We start from the raw sequence: 15476 nt of genomic DNA on the forward strand, positions 1-15476 counted from the left end.
TCGCCAGGCATCTCCTAAACAGATTTATTTCCTCACTGGTTTTCCCCATTTCTTTTCACACCAATTCAAAACAAACATGTTTTAATTCCTAAATTTCATTAACAGCCAACTTGCACAAGAATTTAAGTAAACGTAAAACTTTTTTTGAATTTTAGTACTTTCTCAATAAGAATACTTTCTGATTTACCCCAGACTTTCTCTTAACTGTATCTGTCTTTATAGCAAGCAGTTTTTTGCATGCATACACGTTCTTCAATGGGAAAATCAGAAGATATTTGTATGCATCACAAACCTGGTCCATCTGCTTTAAGCACCACGCAGATCTCACCAAAATGAGTGAATCTGCTTATGTATCACTGCTGAAGCAATCAATCAGCCCTAAAAGTTTATTTATAATGGATATTTGGAGAAAAGTACCATACTCTGATATGGATGAGAAAGCAGAACGCACAAACATGAATGAAAGCTGCACTGAAACTTTTCCTCAGTATTTGCCTGAATTTAAGAACTACTAGAAGCAGTCAGCCTGCAGGTCTGCAAAGTCAAATGCCATCTCTGACACCGGCCAGTACGAAAGAGATCCTTTCACTTGCAGCATTCTGTAGGAGGCTTCTTGAGCCATGGACTGTAGATAGACCATTGCATTAAATAACCAGTGATGAATGTATTCTGCAAGAATTCATCCAATCCTTCTTTAAACTTAGGCATACATCTGATCTCCATAACATTAAGTCAGGCATCTTATTGCGACGGGTTATTCAGGTACTGCATGAAAAATATCTCCTCTTGCTTGTTCCGTGCCTGCCACCTGGTAAATTCACGGCTGTTTTCTGTTCTTCTCTGCTACACGTTTTTACAGACAGAGGCTCTAAGTCCTACCATCACATGCAGATGAAAGTATTTTTGCCTATTTAGTTTCACTTTGCATGGAAACTGTTCTATATCTCAGATAATCTTTGTTGTCCTTCCTTATACCTCTTCATTCTATATTCCCTTTGCCTGGAAAAGGCTTTTAGCCCTGACTTCCTTTTTCCCTTTTGTAGCTTCATTCTCATCAACATCACCTGACTTCTTACTGGAAGTCTTCAAGCAGATGTTACCAACAGCAGGAAGGATGTTAGGGAATTTTCTGCCTTCCCAGGATTAGGATAGCACAAGTGTATCTAACAATCTTTTTTTTTTTTTTTTAAATCACTTATGAAATACGCTGCTGTTTACAGACATGATCATAAGCTGGAAGAAAAATCCCAACAAACCAACTTTCCTTCCAAAGAAGGAGAAAAGAACATTACACTCCCATCTTTTCATACTACTTTAAAAATAGCATTGTATTTCTTATATTAAGGGTGAAACGTATCATTTTCTCACCAAAGAAAAAACATACACCATGGACACAAGGAAATTGTCTAAACTACTCTGCAAATAAGCAAGCAGTTAAGCAGCATTTAGAGCAAAGTTAAAGCTCTAGACTCAATGGTTTTATTCATTTTATGCCTCTCTTCCATGCACAAAATGACCTTAAACAGATCATAACGTCCTCATGCTTTAAATTACTCAGGGTGAAGTAAAGCTAAATTCATCAGCAGTTATTTTAAGAGGTTTTGAGGAAGGCAGTGTATGTTAAAATTACTATTCTCATTGATTCTGATTTTATACAGGACCACTTTTGGTGTTTTGCTTCCTACATATTTGATGCAGATTGTCTTTAGACAAAAACAGACACTTTATATGCAGAGTGACTCCTCTTGTTTGTCACACTGTTTGCATTATTTGCCACAACAAAAGGATTGTAGCTGTCTAAAGTATTTCAGAACATCGTTTTTACAAACACTACATTGAAAGCATTACATGGCTATATTCATTTTACCTTTTGGTGTATCCTCAGAGTGATCTCTTTCTGGTCCATCTGGAATGTTTAGCTGTGAAATCTCTTCTGCATTCACTCTAAGCCAGGCCCTGTTACGGTTTTCCTGATCTTTTGAGGAAAGGGAATATTCTAGCTCACAAGGAGATTCAAAGTTGCAGTCAAATACTGGAAAAGAAAAACAGACACAGAACATAGCAGGTTAACTAAATTCAGCTTCCTCTGTGCTGGAAGGTGCGTACATACACCCCCACATACAAGTATACATTTTGTAATGAGCCAGGACTCGTTTTCTTCTGCAATGAGGTAAAGAGCTTATGGGGGAAGTCCATAAACAGGCAAGAGTTTGTTCAGAATGGACCATGCTGAAAGGTTCACTACGGAAGCAGCGGCAGACCAAGAGGAAGGCCCAAGAGCCAGCTGTTTCCCTTCTGGTTAGCTATAAGGGCAGCACAGGCTAAAGGAGGGAAAGTCACCATCTAGATTGATGGGAAATAGCTTAGTCAGTTGATAAAATGAAATATGTTCTGGGACGTAGGTTCAAATTCAACCAGAACCATCACAGTATAAACGCTATAGTCATGGTCCAGCTCAGTAACCAGGATTCTACAAAACGAGTCTCATACGTTCTGGCCATATTGTACATACTGGTAGCCTCAGGGATTATACCCTATGAAGTAACCTTTTGACCCACCAGGTTTGAAACACTTCAGTGCAGTAGTAGAAGCTTTATTTGCTGCTGCAAACTTTAGCCTCCAGCATCCGTCTCCAACATAGATATTTCTTTCTGTTTCCCTTTTAGAGTAATTCCCCAATTACTCTGCTGGTGCAACTACGCTTCTTTTCTCTGTGTACAATTTACTATCACACCATAATTCAAGTTGCTTAATAAAACATCCAGTGATAACCAGCACAGATTTTATTTTAATTATCATTTCTAACTTTTTCTTGAATAGATGATGTATATTTGCTTCTACCACCACAGTCGGAACTCAGCACAGTACTCACTAAAGGAAAGAAACTGTTTGTGAACTAGCCCAATGTGAAAAGGCTAGGTCCTTTCATAAAAGACAACAAAAACTTTGAACTGTTCTTTGGAGATCTTTGATAATGTCTACTGCCTTGCCACAGCTATGCATGTAGGACAAATAGTCTGAATTGCCATTAGTGAGATTATCTAAGACTTTTTTTTTTTTTTTAACTTCAATTATATTCTCTATTAAACATCTAATTTCTTCTCAGTGTGCACAGATTTACGCAGTTCGGCCTATTCTCCAGGTGATACAACATCTTTTAATCTGAAGGTTAATACTTTTGCCCTCTGTCTATAGTTTTTCAGCTAATTCACCTTTTTTAATAGCAAACTGGAAGAAGCAGAGTCTATTTTTCCAGTTTACATTCAATTTTCTTACTCAGATGTTTTATCATTCTCTCAGCATTTTAATTGTTTCATAACGTTATGAAAACCTTATAGCGTAAGGAATCCGTATCTACCATAAACAGCAGTTAAAAGGACTGTACACATCTGAATGCACAGGCCGCTACCCTTTTCAGGCCTCTCTATTATCAACATAAATTTCATGATACCATGAAGCAGACTTGAATAGAGACAGCAGGGAACAGTGGACATATTCATGCTATCCAGTTTATTGCAATATTGTACCCAAAGTTCAGGCCACTTTTATCTCTGCTCCCTTACTTATTCTTATAAAGAGAAAAACAAATCCAGCATTTTTTTTTAAATCCATAAAGGATAAGAGTCTACTAAACTTTGTACCAATGCACAAACATAGACAAGGACATTCAAACACTGAACTACACATTACTGAAGGCATATCGTCATTACTGACTAGTTCACTGACGGGGAACATGTTGATTAGTATATGCTTCAAGGTACTGTCAAAAAACAAGAAAGAAAGAAAAAAAAAAAAGCAGCTCATGCAAGACTACTCTTGACAGGACCCATAGAACTACAGAAGGGGAAGTCCAGGTCAAGGAAAGTATCAGGCAAGTGCAACAATTTCAAATCACCTGACTTCATTCTTTGTGGCCTTCTCCCCAAGTAGTCTTACACATTTTAATGACCTTTCAAGTGGTCATCACTTCCTTGCACTCTCCTACCATCCAACCACTAGAAACAGAAGCCTGCGCTTTCTCTTACCACTCTGCCCCGAAGCAGAACAGCACTTCAGAGACATCTAGCAGGGTATCTCATCTTCCTCCTCCAATCCTCATTCCTCCCCAATTACAGTGCCTACAATAACTCCATAGATAGCTCAGCTCCTCTGTTTTGTTTCAATTTCCAGAGAGCTGTCAATTGGTTCTGGAACACTTAACACAGTGGGCCTCTGACCTACAACTGAGACAACTTATTTGCAGTATGTGACTAAAAAATAGTCAGCATATTCAGCGTTATGAACCCTGCAAGCAACTAATGCCTCTGCCTGAAGGGGGAAAGCAAAGGAAAGGGACAAATAGCTATCCCTTTTCCTTTCCTTGCACTGAACAGTTACAGAGAAGTCGACACTATCTAACATGTCTGTAGCAGTCGAGCTGAACAGCCTTTAAAATAGGTCATTCTTTGGAAAAAGAAGAGACTACTTGGCTTAAAGTGTCTGCAACTTAATGCAAACATAGTTGCACCTATTTACAAAACTTGACAGTCCTGGCAACCCTCTCCCTATATTACCAGAATATACGCATTATTCATAAGCTCCTATTCCAATTAATCTCATCCCAGACCCAACTTTTGGTACAGTACAATTACCTATTCGGCACAAATAAATGATGAAAAAGAAATGCTATCTGATGCAACACAGCAAAGCCTACACAAACACAGCCCGTTCTTCCAAGCCTAACATCAGCTTCCTAACCCCAAGCTTTCCTTGTTTTACAGTCTTCTTCACTATAGACAATGTAATATACTTTATATTTAAAAAGCATTTATATGTGTATATATATATTATATATATATATATATAATATAAAATAAATACAATTTTTTTCTCACTGATAAGCTGCTCTTGGTGTGGTAGCCGCTGCAAGACCATATAAACCACATTTACAAATATAGAACCTTTACAATGTTTGAATTACTGCTGCAAATCACACGTCAAATTTAAATGCCTTTGCAATAGGTCTCTCTCATTCCTTTTTGACTTTCGTCTTAATATACTAAAGCCTAACACTAAGGGTTTTTTTTCCTGCCTGGCTAAGCACACAGAAGTAGCCACCTAGCTTTGGAAGCTGAATAAAAGCCATTCTGTCCTTTTTAAAAAAAACAGCAGATACTGCAAAAAAGGCAATTAAATGTTACACAGCCTTTAGTGATTATTTTTTTAAGCTACCACCAATACAAGTTGACTAGATACAGAGCTTTAGGATTTGGATAGCGTGCCTCGTCAGTAAGACTTTTTTCCAATGAGATGTCACACACAGATTTATATCCAGTGTATGCGTTTGTGCAACAGCTATTTTGACGTTATAGACTCTGAAGATTCTACAGGAATTTAAGTTCCAGCAAACTGCAAAGCCTCTTTTTAAATAGGCTGCAAAAGCATGGAATCCATTGTCCAACAATTTTTTGCATCTGCAACCATTAAACACTGAAGAAAGAGAAAAGGATAATTTATCAGAAGCATATTTCATAAGCATTATAAAGAGGAAAGAAAACACGATGCTTACAATCAAATAAAGGTAAACACCTGCTTAAGGAAGGCTGTAGACATCCATCCACTTTTTGGTACGTAAGAAGATACAGGACGCCAACTATAAACTGAAATGTAAAGTAAGCCACCATCTGATTGAAAAAGACAGTGGAATCTGTGTATATCTGCTTTTTACGAGTCTTGTGAGTGCTTCAACTTATTTGTTTTTAATCGAAGTAGATGTCAGTAATAATGTGTGCATAAACAACTAAAATATTTGGCAACTATATCTGTTTCAATTAAACTGATTCAAGTTTTCTAATAAGCAAGAAATCAAAAATAGTAGTATAATACTAGATCCCCCAAACACATTAATTTGCGGGGAATACCCTTTTACATTGCTACAGGTCAGATTACTGATCAATTGCTTGTTGGATCACTTTAGATCACTTATCTAACTACCTCTCACTGAAAAATAGCTTATTTAGAATGAAAATAATCTAAAGACATACACCATCCATTCTTTTTAAGAAACTACTGATTATCCTTTCTTTAGTTGCTCAATAACAGATTAAGTTTATTTGTTTTAAACCAAGTCTCCTCTCAACCACAAAAAGCCTATCAGCCAATAACTTCCTCTTACCTTGCTCCTTTCTAGCTCTACCTGTTTCTGTTTATCCTCAAAGGGTCCTTCTCACCTCCGGCCTCTTGGTTCTCACAGATCCCTCTTTCTGCATCACCCTCAGCAGATTACCCTTTTGAAAAGGTGTGTCAAGGTGCAGGTCTTTCCTTCCCTCAGTAGGACAGGGAGGCAGTGTACAGAGAGCCTCTGTTCTCAGAAGGACCACCTTAAGAGACATACCTCCTAACTGCCACCTGATCAGCTTAAACTTGACTAATTTGCACTACCTGTGAAGATATAAGCACACAATTTAGAGCTCACTTACACCCATCACAGTGGAACCATAACCTTCCTCAAGAACACACCTCCTCTAGTGGCAACAATCACAGCAGCTGGGTAGAAATTGATAAAAAGTTCCTGCACAGAATGTCTCTTTATATACAAATATTGACAGATACTCCTTATGGAGAAGATATAATTTAAATTGTATAGTAGAGAAGTGCTCTGCTAAGTGAGCTTTTGAGACCTCCATCAGTACCCACTAACCTCTATTATATTCACGTTATAAGTCCTATAAGCTTTTAATTTATGACAGGGAAGCGGCAAATTGATTTTCCAGTTATTAATCCTAGGGAAAGAGCCAGTTCCTGAAGCTTTCCCCATATCCTCTGGGTAAAAAGGGGCATAGGGCATTCAATCTAAGGGTCTGGATCTCCTTATTAGGCCCTTCTGAAGTTTTGTCCAACGCTTTGGGAGACACATGTGGGGTGATGTAAGGAAGCCTGCAGTGATAACTATTTTTCCCAGAAAATGGAGCATTTTCTCTGTGCTCTCTGGCTGTCAATTCAGTAACTTGCAGCATACCAAGGAGGAACTCCTGCAAGAAAGCACACTAAATATAGTCAGGCCCGTGGAAGTGAGCATTGCCCCACTAGGATGAAGAAGCTGTGATACTCCTTAAAAATTAAGCCCTAAAGCCACCTTTCTACTGCATGGCAGGAGACACAGCAGCAATCTGAAATTAGTAAATCCATCACAGGACAGAAGACATGAGAAAACAATGTAAAAACGTGGGGGAGGACGAGGAAAAGACAATTGCAGGGTTTAACAGTTGCTCTTGCAGAGACAGAAAATGTAAAGGGACATTTTCACCTACTTCCTTCCATTGCTGGGCACTTAGAAAGAGCCAAAATAGCGCACAGTAAAGGACAGCAAAACATGCACATCCCGACTGGGCACCAGCAGCTTTACTACCCTCAACAAATACCTGCTTGTCAGTAACAGCCTGGCCTTTGGGCTGCACCCTCTGGAGCTGGCAACCTTATGAGAAGCAACGTGTTTTTAAGAGATGAGGTCAGGAATTAGGAAGGAAATCAAGGATCCCCAGGGTCCAGCGACACACTGCACAGCCTGGGGATTCATCCAGCCTGACATGCCTCACTTGTCAGCGCGTGAAGAGGAGACTGGCTGAGCAGCTGGACAGCAAATCAATCCCTTTCCCCACCACGAGATTCCAGGCAGTACTCATCAGGGACTTTGTTTTAATTTAAAACTACTTAGCGCAAGTCAGCTTATCACTCTGTGCCCTTCCTCTACACCAGTACATCTTCATCTGCTCTCCCTCGACCTTGCGTTTGCTGACAGGAATTTCTCCCCGCCCTCACGGGACGACCGTTAGGGCAGGCGCCGGGCGCGAGGCGCGACCGTTACCCCCCCTCCCCGACCGTTAGGGCAGGCGTCGCGCGCGAGGTGTAGCCGTTACTCCCTTCCCCCCCCCCGCTCCGACCGTTAGAGCAGGCGTCGCGCGCGAGGCGCAGCCGTTACCCCCGCTCCCCGCGCCCCCTCCCCGGCCGCCAACGACACCGCGCGGCGCCCCGGACGTTTCGCGACCCCACCGCCCGGACGGGCAGCCCCCTGGAGTGCTGCCCCTTCTGCTGGAGAAGCCCCCTGCAGTCCCCTTCAAGGCAGCGCTTTATCCTTTTTTTTTTTTTTTTCTTTTTAATGCTGCTGCCCAAGACCTCTTCGTACCACCTGTCTCCTTAGAGGGCTTCCCAGAGCCCGTCTGCCTCCTGCTCAGCAGCACGGGCACCCCCGCCGACGGCGTGCGGGTCCCGCAAGGGGGCAGCCGGCCGTGCCGCAGGCAGGGGAGCCCCTGGACGGGCAGGTGGGCGCTCCCGAGGGCTCCACAGCGCTTGCTGCCTCGAGCAACGGCAGCTTCAGAGCAGCTGGTGTCTGCCTGGAGTAATTAACGGGGTCGTCCTCTACGAGGAACAGCCGGTGCTTGTGGGAGATGTTACCCTCCCTGGCAGGATCAAGCTGGCCCTAGCCCAGGGATGGAGCCGGCCCAGCTCGCCTGTGAGGGCCAGGTGTGCTCCCACTGCCCTGCCTATCATGCACATTAAAAGAGAGAGAGAGAGAGAAAAGAAACCCACTAGGTTTCCCCCGAGAGAGGCTATCACAATTAGATTGTATCCCAAAAACATAAAGTTTTAGAGAAGCCGTACCCCACAGGACACATCATTCCACTGGCTTTATAGAAACACTAAATAAACTGCTAGGAATAGATTTGGGGAGTCCTGGCGCTTGGGCCTCTGTGCTAAGTGTAGGACATGCTGCTTTCATATCTGGAGAAGCTGTTCTCACTTACTGCCAAAAGCTTTTAAATTAATCCGCTAGGGGGGCAAATAACAGCTGGATAGCCCACATCTTCAAGTAAATGACAATAACGTAACCATTCATTTATTTGTTAAGAGAATCTTTAAAATGACAGCATATACTTTATATCCACTCTGTTCCCCAGTGTGCGCTAGGGACTGAATCACCAAAATCTTTGACAGCTGCTTTGTTCGGTGGAAATCAAGCTACAAAGAAGAGGACCAGGAGTCTTTTATCAATCAATTATAAGCACAGTCTTTCACGACAGCCACAGAGTGAGGGGGGAGGAGGAAGAACAGCCATCCATAGCTCTCTTTTTCATTCCTCCTGCTGTAAAAAAGTGATAGAGCTCATCCTCCACACAAGAAAGATTTGTCCACAAAATCTCCAATGCATGCAGTAAAAACAATCAATGAAGGTGCGTTTCTAATGCCGGTTCTGGTCAAAAGGCTGAAGAACTGACTAACAATGATTGTTAGAAAACATGCTTCAGTGGGCTCAAAACAGTAGTTGGATGAACTGTCATATTTTGACAATTCATGCAAGGGACGTCTTGCATAAAGTCTGAGAGATCTCTAGAGGAAATGAATACTTGAGAGACAGGGAGAAAAGACATTTGTTGTGTTACTGTGTGCTATTTTATTATTGAAGAAATGTTGAGCTGTCATGGGCATATTAGCTGCAGATAAGAGATGATATAAGGAAAGGAATAGCTTCAAAGAAGGTAAAGATTTCTCTCTTGCAAGATTTTTTTTGTTCTTGCTTAGTACAGCCTTCAGTTTACTCAGGCAGATGTCCCCCCTTTGTTTTTTGGCCCCATTACACATGGCAAAAGGAATATCTAATGGCTGTTAAACAAGAATTCTTGCACATATATATGGGGTCACAGTATCTGCTATTTTATATGGAGCAATTCCATTAATTTAGTGTCAGTAACTGCTGTTAATTGAAGACTTACCCTGTTATAAAACTGTACCCACAATTATGTTAGAGTATTTCCAAGATTACAAAATGTTTCCTTTGAAAGTTAGGACAGGTCTGAATTAAGATGGTATATTACTTTTGCATTATCTTTAACAACAAAGAATCAATTCATTTTTTCCCTCTGGGACAAAGTCATCTTCTTATTGCTCTCCTGACTTTGTCTCACCTTCCAAACTGGAGCTTGTTGTAATACTTAGTCCATATCTGCACTTTTCGCTGTGCCTGCTATTTGAGTCAAGTATTGTGGTAGCGTTATCATTCTGAAGATGATAGTCGTTAGTCTGATTTCTTGTAGATTTATAGAGCAAGTAGTCATGGGAGCCTAACTGTAACACAGATGCATCTAGCTGGGGCCCTCTGTCTTGCTGTCTTCCCTTTTGTTTGATGATCACACTCATGGAGTTTACAGTCAGCAGTATCTAACTGGAATCCAACTCACGTGAATGAAATGGAGTTTTGAATTCATACACACAAGAGTACTTGATATGAGCTGCACTCAGCCTACCAGAAGAAAAAACTAATAATCTGGCACCTTGCTGAGCAGCTGACACACCGCAGATTCCTGAGCATCAAATACTCAGAGAGAATGACCCCAAATTATTGCACAATAAAATTAGTTCAATGCATTTTTTTTCTAGCAAACTCAATTCAGGATATCATGATCTGCTCACAGACAACAATCCATTAGAAGGTGGAAAAAAGAAAACCCTGTCAAATTAGTTTTCTGAAGATAGAGCTGAGTGAAATTATTAATAAATTGTTAATAGAGGCCATCCTTTGGATTATGCTTTTAGTAGCTATTAAATCAAAGCTGTGAATAATTATGCAGTCCTGAAAGTATGTGCTCCTCCTCTGCAGAGCTCACCTCTTGTTGACGTTTTTAAGTACACCAGTGATTTGATGGCATAATCTGCTATTTCCCTCTGAGTTGTACTCCCAGTTAGCTTTGGATCCCAAAACATCACTATTTACTTAAGTTCTTAAATTGCAGGGGACAAAAACCATCAATAAACTAGATAGCAGAAGTTTGATGCAGCAGGAGAGAGGTTTATCTGAATTTTGCATGAATCTGTAATTAGTTCTAGCTGGTGGTAGTTCAGATGTTTTAAGATGCTTATTTTTTCACTCCCCCCTCTTCCAACAGGAGTCTGGAAAAACGTTCAGAATGTTTTTTAAAGCACCAACAAGGAATAAAAGTCCATCTTACATTTTTTAGGCCTGTTCACTTTGAGTGAATATTGAATAGGAAATGAGTTGCTTGCAAAGACATATGGCTTCTGAAGAGAAGACCAAAGTGGGAAAAACTGCTTAGTGTGACACAAGAGAGTTCAGTTGGCTGCGTCTACTGCAGGGCAGGTACCCCTTCAATTCCTGGTCCACAGACACCGCTGAACACACTGCTTTTCCTTTGACACTGCAGAGAAGGTGATGTTGTGAACTTTGCTAAGTCTCCTGATCTGACTGGACTACAGGGCGCACATGGCCTGGTGCAAATACTAGCCATTATGACTAAAGAGAAATCAAAATAAAAAAAAAAAAAGGATGAGCATCAGGAAAGATTCCACAGTAAAGACTGTTTTCAAAAGAAGCTGCAGATGCTTCACTAGCTGAATTGTTTGTAAATTGTTTAGAAAGATTCTTAAAAATTAAGCATATTGTTGGGCTTGCTGAACTGAGTAAGGAATGACATTGTGATTCCCACAAAAAAAAAAAAATATTTCTTTAGATTTGGTAGCATTTTCTTATGGGGTCTGGGACAGTATGACTAAGCCTTTATATTAGCATTAGCCAATAAAGGTATCATGCCCTTGTGGTTTCAGAGAAAAGCTTAAAGACATGGTCCAGGATTACATTAAACATTTAAAGAATATGAAAAGGATGGAAAACATGACCTTGTTGAAAGAACTGAAAATGTGATCATATGAAGAAGGTATGGCTTTGTGGGGTCATATTTCTCATTTTTTGATGCTTGGCTTGACTTTATTCATTGCGAAGTCTATAAAGACTCACAGTCTAGTCCAAGAACAGGCAGCCAGGCAGAGCGAGGTGGAGAATACTATTCAGCACTCCCAGCATGTACTTAGCGGTAATGCCCACTGTGAAAATGGCATGACTACCCCTGTAGTGTATGGTAGTGTTAATGCAGGGGACATGAGTATTCTCATTTGGTTAGTATCGTTGAGGGCTACTAAATATGTTAAAATGGCTTCACAGCTTTCAGAGGCAGGGAAGGTCTAACAGGCTCAAAGGAGCACCAGCGTGAGACAAAAGTCCACCAAATGGACTCAGTAAATGCAGAATCAGAAAAGGGAATCAGGATTAATCCAAATGTGCATTTGTTTGACCAAATCTCTTGCAATAGGGAGCAAAGTCTTCCATGCATATGGAAGAATATAGAAAACACAGGAATAAAACCTGTGTGGTTTTATAAGAAGCATATCTAAAGCGTGGGTTTTTTTTTTGCAGATATGTGTCCTTCATCCTCATGAGCCTGGCTCTCCATTGCGGTAGCCTCACTCCTCTTCCACCAGGTGAGGCACAGTCATGCTCTGGCATGTCTAAAGACCCCCACACAGCAATAGGTTGGCAGTGGCAACCACAATGTGTAGTAACGCTCTGCTTTTTCCAAAGATAGGGAACTTGTTTGGGTCTGTTTGCTCAGCTGCAGTTTTTCCACAAAGCTCATAGGAATGCATTTCTCTTGTCAAAGCTGATTCAGAACAGCCAGTGTGTTCAGCTGCTATGGGGGGATCTAGCAAAGAGATGTACAGACAGCGTGACTGCATAAGAATAGTGTTAAAAAGCAAAAGTCATCTCCCATTTTCCAAATAGTCCTAGATGGCTCTTTGTTTAGATTTGTCTGTTATTCTATTGAAACATGCTCTTTTTCAAAACAGAATTTAGATGGGCTGAACTGCATCTGATTTTTTTTCCAGTTGGTAGCTGTTCAGCTGCCACCTTACTGTGCCAGAGTCATGCTCAAGGTTCATTGCTGGTGACTGGCCTGCGGGGACCTATAAGAGGGGTTATTAACTGCATGAAGGCTTTCAGGCCTTAAGGGGTCATCTGGAACCCCTTTTATAGGAGCATTAATGGTTTTTATGCGGTAGACAATTGATTTCTTATACAATACCTATACAGAAGAGAAAATTAATATCCAACCAACCAGAGTAAGAAATAAAATATGTGGCTGGGTGCAGTTAATCATGTAAGCCTCAGGACAACAGTCCCATCAGTGCTGCAAATGGGAGATTAATATGCTACAATAAGTCCACATATGCAGAAGGCATTAAAGTTTGTTCTAGCTACGTGAAATAGTCTAAGTGTACCTCAAAGAGAACAAAAGAAAACATAAAAATATGGGTATTTAAAGACTTCTCCTGCTCGGCAGGCCAAATTCCCAAATAACTTTGACTTTATGGGTTTGACTTTATTTAAGTCTTTGTTTTCTGCAAAGAAGGTGAATTTTGCATCTCCAAGATGGTGGATTATTAGTAAGTGCTTAGATAGAGAGAAATCTAGAAACCTCTAGACAAGATAGAAAAAAGTCTTGTAAATGCTTCACTCAAGTATCCTGTTGTGCCAGCAATTATCTTTTGAGATTGCTGCATATAGTTTCAAAGATATCATCAAGCTCTGTTCCTGTCAGAACTACTAGAGCCAGTCCATCAGAATTTTTAATTCTGAGTGGAGCAGGGAAGTCAGTGTGACAGAGGAAGAGGGGCCCTACATTTCAATTTACTCAGCCTTTCAATCACGGAAATTTATCCAAAAGCGGAACATAGGAAAAAAGTAATTAAGGCAGCTAATATTTCCCAACTTCAACAATGTCAGTCAGTTAATTAGATGGGTCCCATCAGATGATTAGGCAAACAAAGTTTTAATAGAAGTTTTATTGAGCCCTCACTAGTAATCTCAGTCACACTGCAAGTGGTGAGGAAAGCTTCTGACAAAAAACACTCTACTGTAAAGGACTTGGGCTTTATATCTGCTAATGATTTACTGTGTGATTTTGGATTAACCACTGAATCAGAAGGCAGGGGTGGGCCTGTGACAAAGTTACTAGCCTAGAGCTAGGATGATCTAACTTTGATCTCTTGCCTTGCCCTGCTGGGCACCCTATATGATCTTAAGAGAGATGTTTAGATCCAGAGCCAATAAAGACATCAGCTGCCAAAAGACACTGCGTGACTCCCTGTCACGCTTATGGTAGTTCTGGACAGACGGGGAAACAGAATGCTAGATTCCTAGGGAAGTTGATTAGGGCACTTGGGGTAAGATTGCATTGCCTGTTGGGCTCACCGAAAGTGAGCTTTGCCTGGTCTGTGGCCTGATTTGGAAATCACATGAGGTGCAGTGCTGTGTGCAAGCTAACAACCCCTGCTGTGGAATAGACCTTGAGAGAGAGGTGATCTCTTAGATCAGGATACCAAAGACTCCTTTTGTTGCATTGCAAAACTGCTCCCAGATTCCTCAGGCAGGTAGGATGTGATGATGAGAAAGGTTTTGCCACCTTTACCACCCTCACCTGTGGAGAATCCTTTTTAAGGAGAGCTATTCCCTTGGGTAATCTTGAAGCGGAAAAAGTGGCTCTACTCCATCAGCTCACCTCAGTCCTCCGCACAGTGCATGTCTGAAGCAGCAGGAAGCATGTCTGCCTAATGATGCTGTGGGGTGCTCCAGTCTAAAAAGCATTACAAGGGCCATGGCTCCCCCTGCAATTTAGAGCAGATTCTGCCAACCTTGGAAACCTTAAGGTGAAAAGCTAACAGAAAACAAACCAATCCTGCCCCTCTTCAGGATTCCCTACTATTCCCAAGGTGCATGTCCTCTTGAGAGGATGCATACACCTCTTGAGAGAGAGAGAACAGCCTAGAACTGTAAACTGGCATCTTCTAAAGTAAGAACTAAACTAGTTAAGTGTTGTGGGACTTTTTAAAAAGAGAACATAAAGCACAGTCGTATATATACTTATGCAATTTTGAAGCATTGAGGGAAGACTATATTTTGCGTAACACATGAACAAATTCCTGCCTTTCCTTGCAAAACAGACAGTTGGAATACGGTAGAATTTGGTCCTGCGCAACAAGCTAAAATCATCATAAATCATTTCTGCTTTGATGCAGCACATTTATCTCTATGTGATGCTGTCAGATGGAATCAATGCTTTTAAGGTTTTAAGAACATCGCCTTCCCTTAGCATGGTATTTCTGAGAAATGTAAAGAGTTTAGGAAGAAGTAATAAAGGATAAATTAAAAATCATCCTTGCAACTTCTGAGAAAGCCAAGGTAGGGAAAAAGATTGTGCTACAGTCCCTTCCAAGATGGAATGGGTGTGTCCTCATCGTTCAAGCAGATACAACAGCTAGAAGCAGATATTGTATGCCAGTGGAAAGAATATATATTGCGCACATAAAGGGCTGCAACATAAATTTGAAGAAATATGGGGCTCCTTCATACAGGTAGGTCAAACTTTTCCCTCAAGCAGATAATTACAGGCTTGGGGTGAGTAAATCTTATTAGCCTCTCAGCACCTTATCTCCTCTCATAGAGACTGGTAGTAGATATATCCCACTTCAGTCACTTTCTGGATTGCATGTTAGATATTGCCTTATGCAATCTGGTTCTAACTATGATCATACTATTTCACAGTAGTATGGCTATGGTTTAGTCAATAAATAGGTCTTACCAGAGAACAGATGAA

The 15476-nt window shown here is 40.9% G+C and overlaps 1 protein-coding gene across 3 annotated transcripts in view; it reads right to left on the reverse strand.

Moving 5' to 3' along the window:
- Positions 1-15476, reverse strand: part of ALK (ALK receptor tyrosine kinase) — a 328503-nt gene that overhangs the window by 229060 nt on the left and 83967 nt on the right. For all 3 annotated transcript variants that reach the window (XM_068940074.1, XM_068940075.1, XM_009690143.2), the window contains one exon: positions 1868-2032. In XM_068940074.1, the coding sequence (XP_068796175.1) occupies positions 1868-2032 (165 nt within the window). The remainder of the gene's footprint in view (positions 1-1867; positions 2033-15476) is intronic.

The sequence above is a fragment of the Struthio camelus genome, chromosome 3, assembly GCF_040807025.1.
Source record: "Struthio camelus isolate bStrCam1 chromosome 3, bStrCam1.hap1, whole genome shotgun sequence".
Taxonomy (NCBI): Eukaryota; Metazoa; Chordata; class Aves; order Struthioniformes; family Struthionidae; genus Struthio; species Struthio camelus.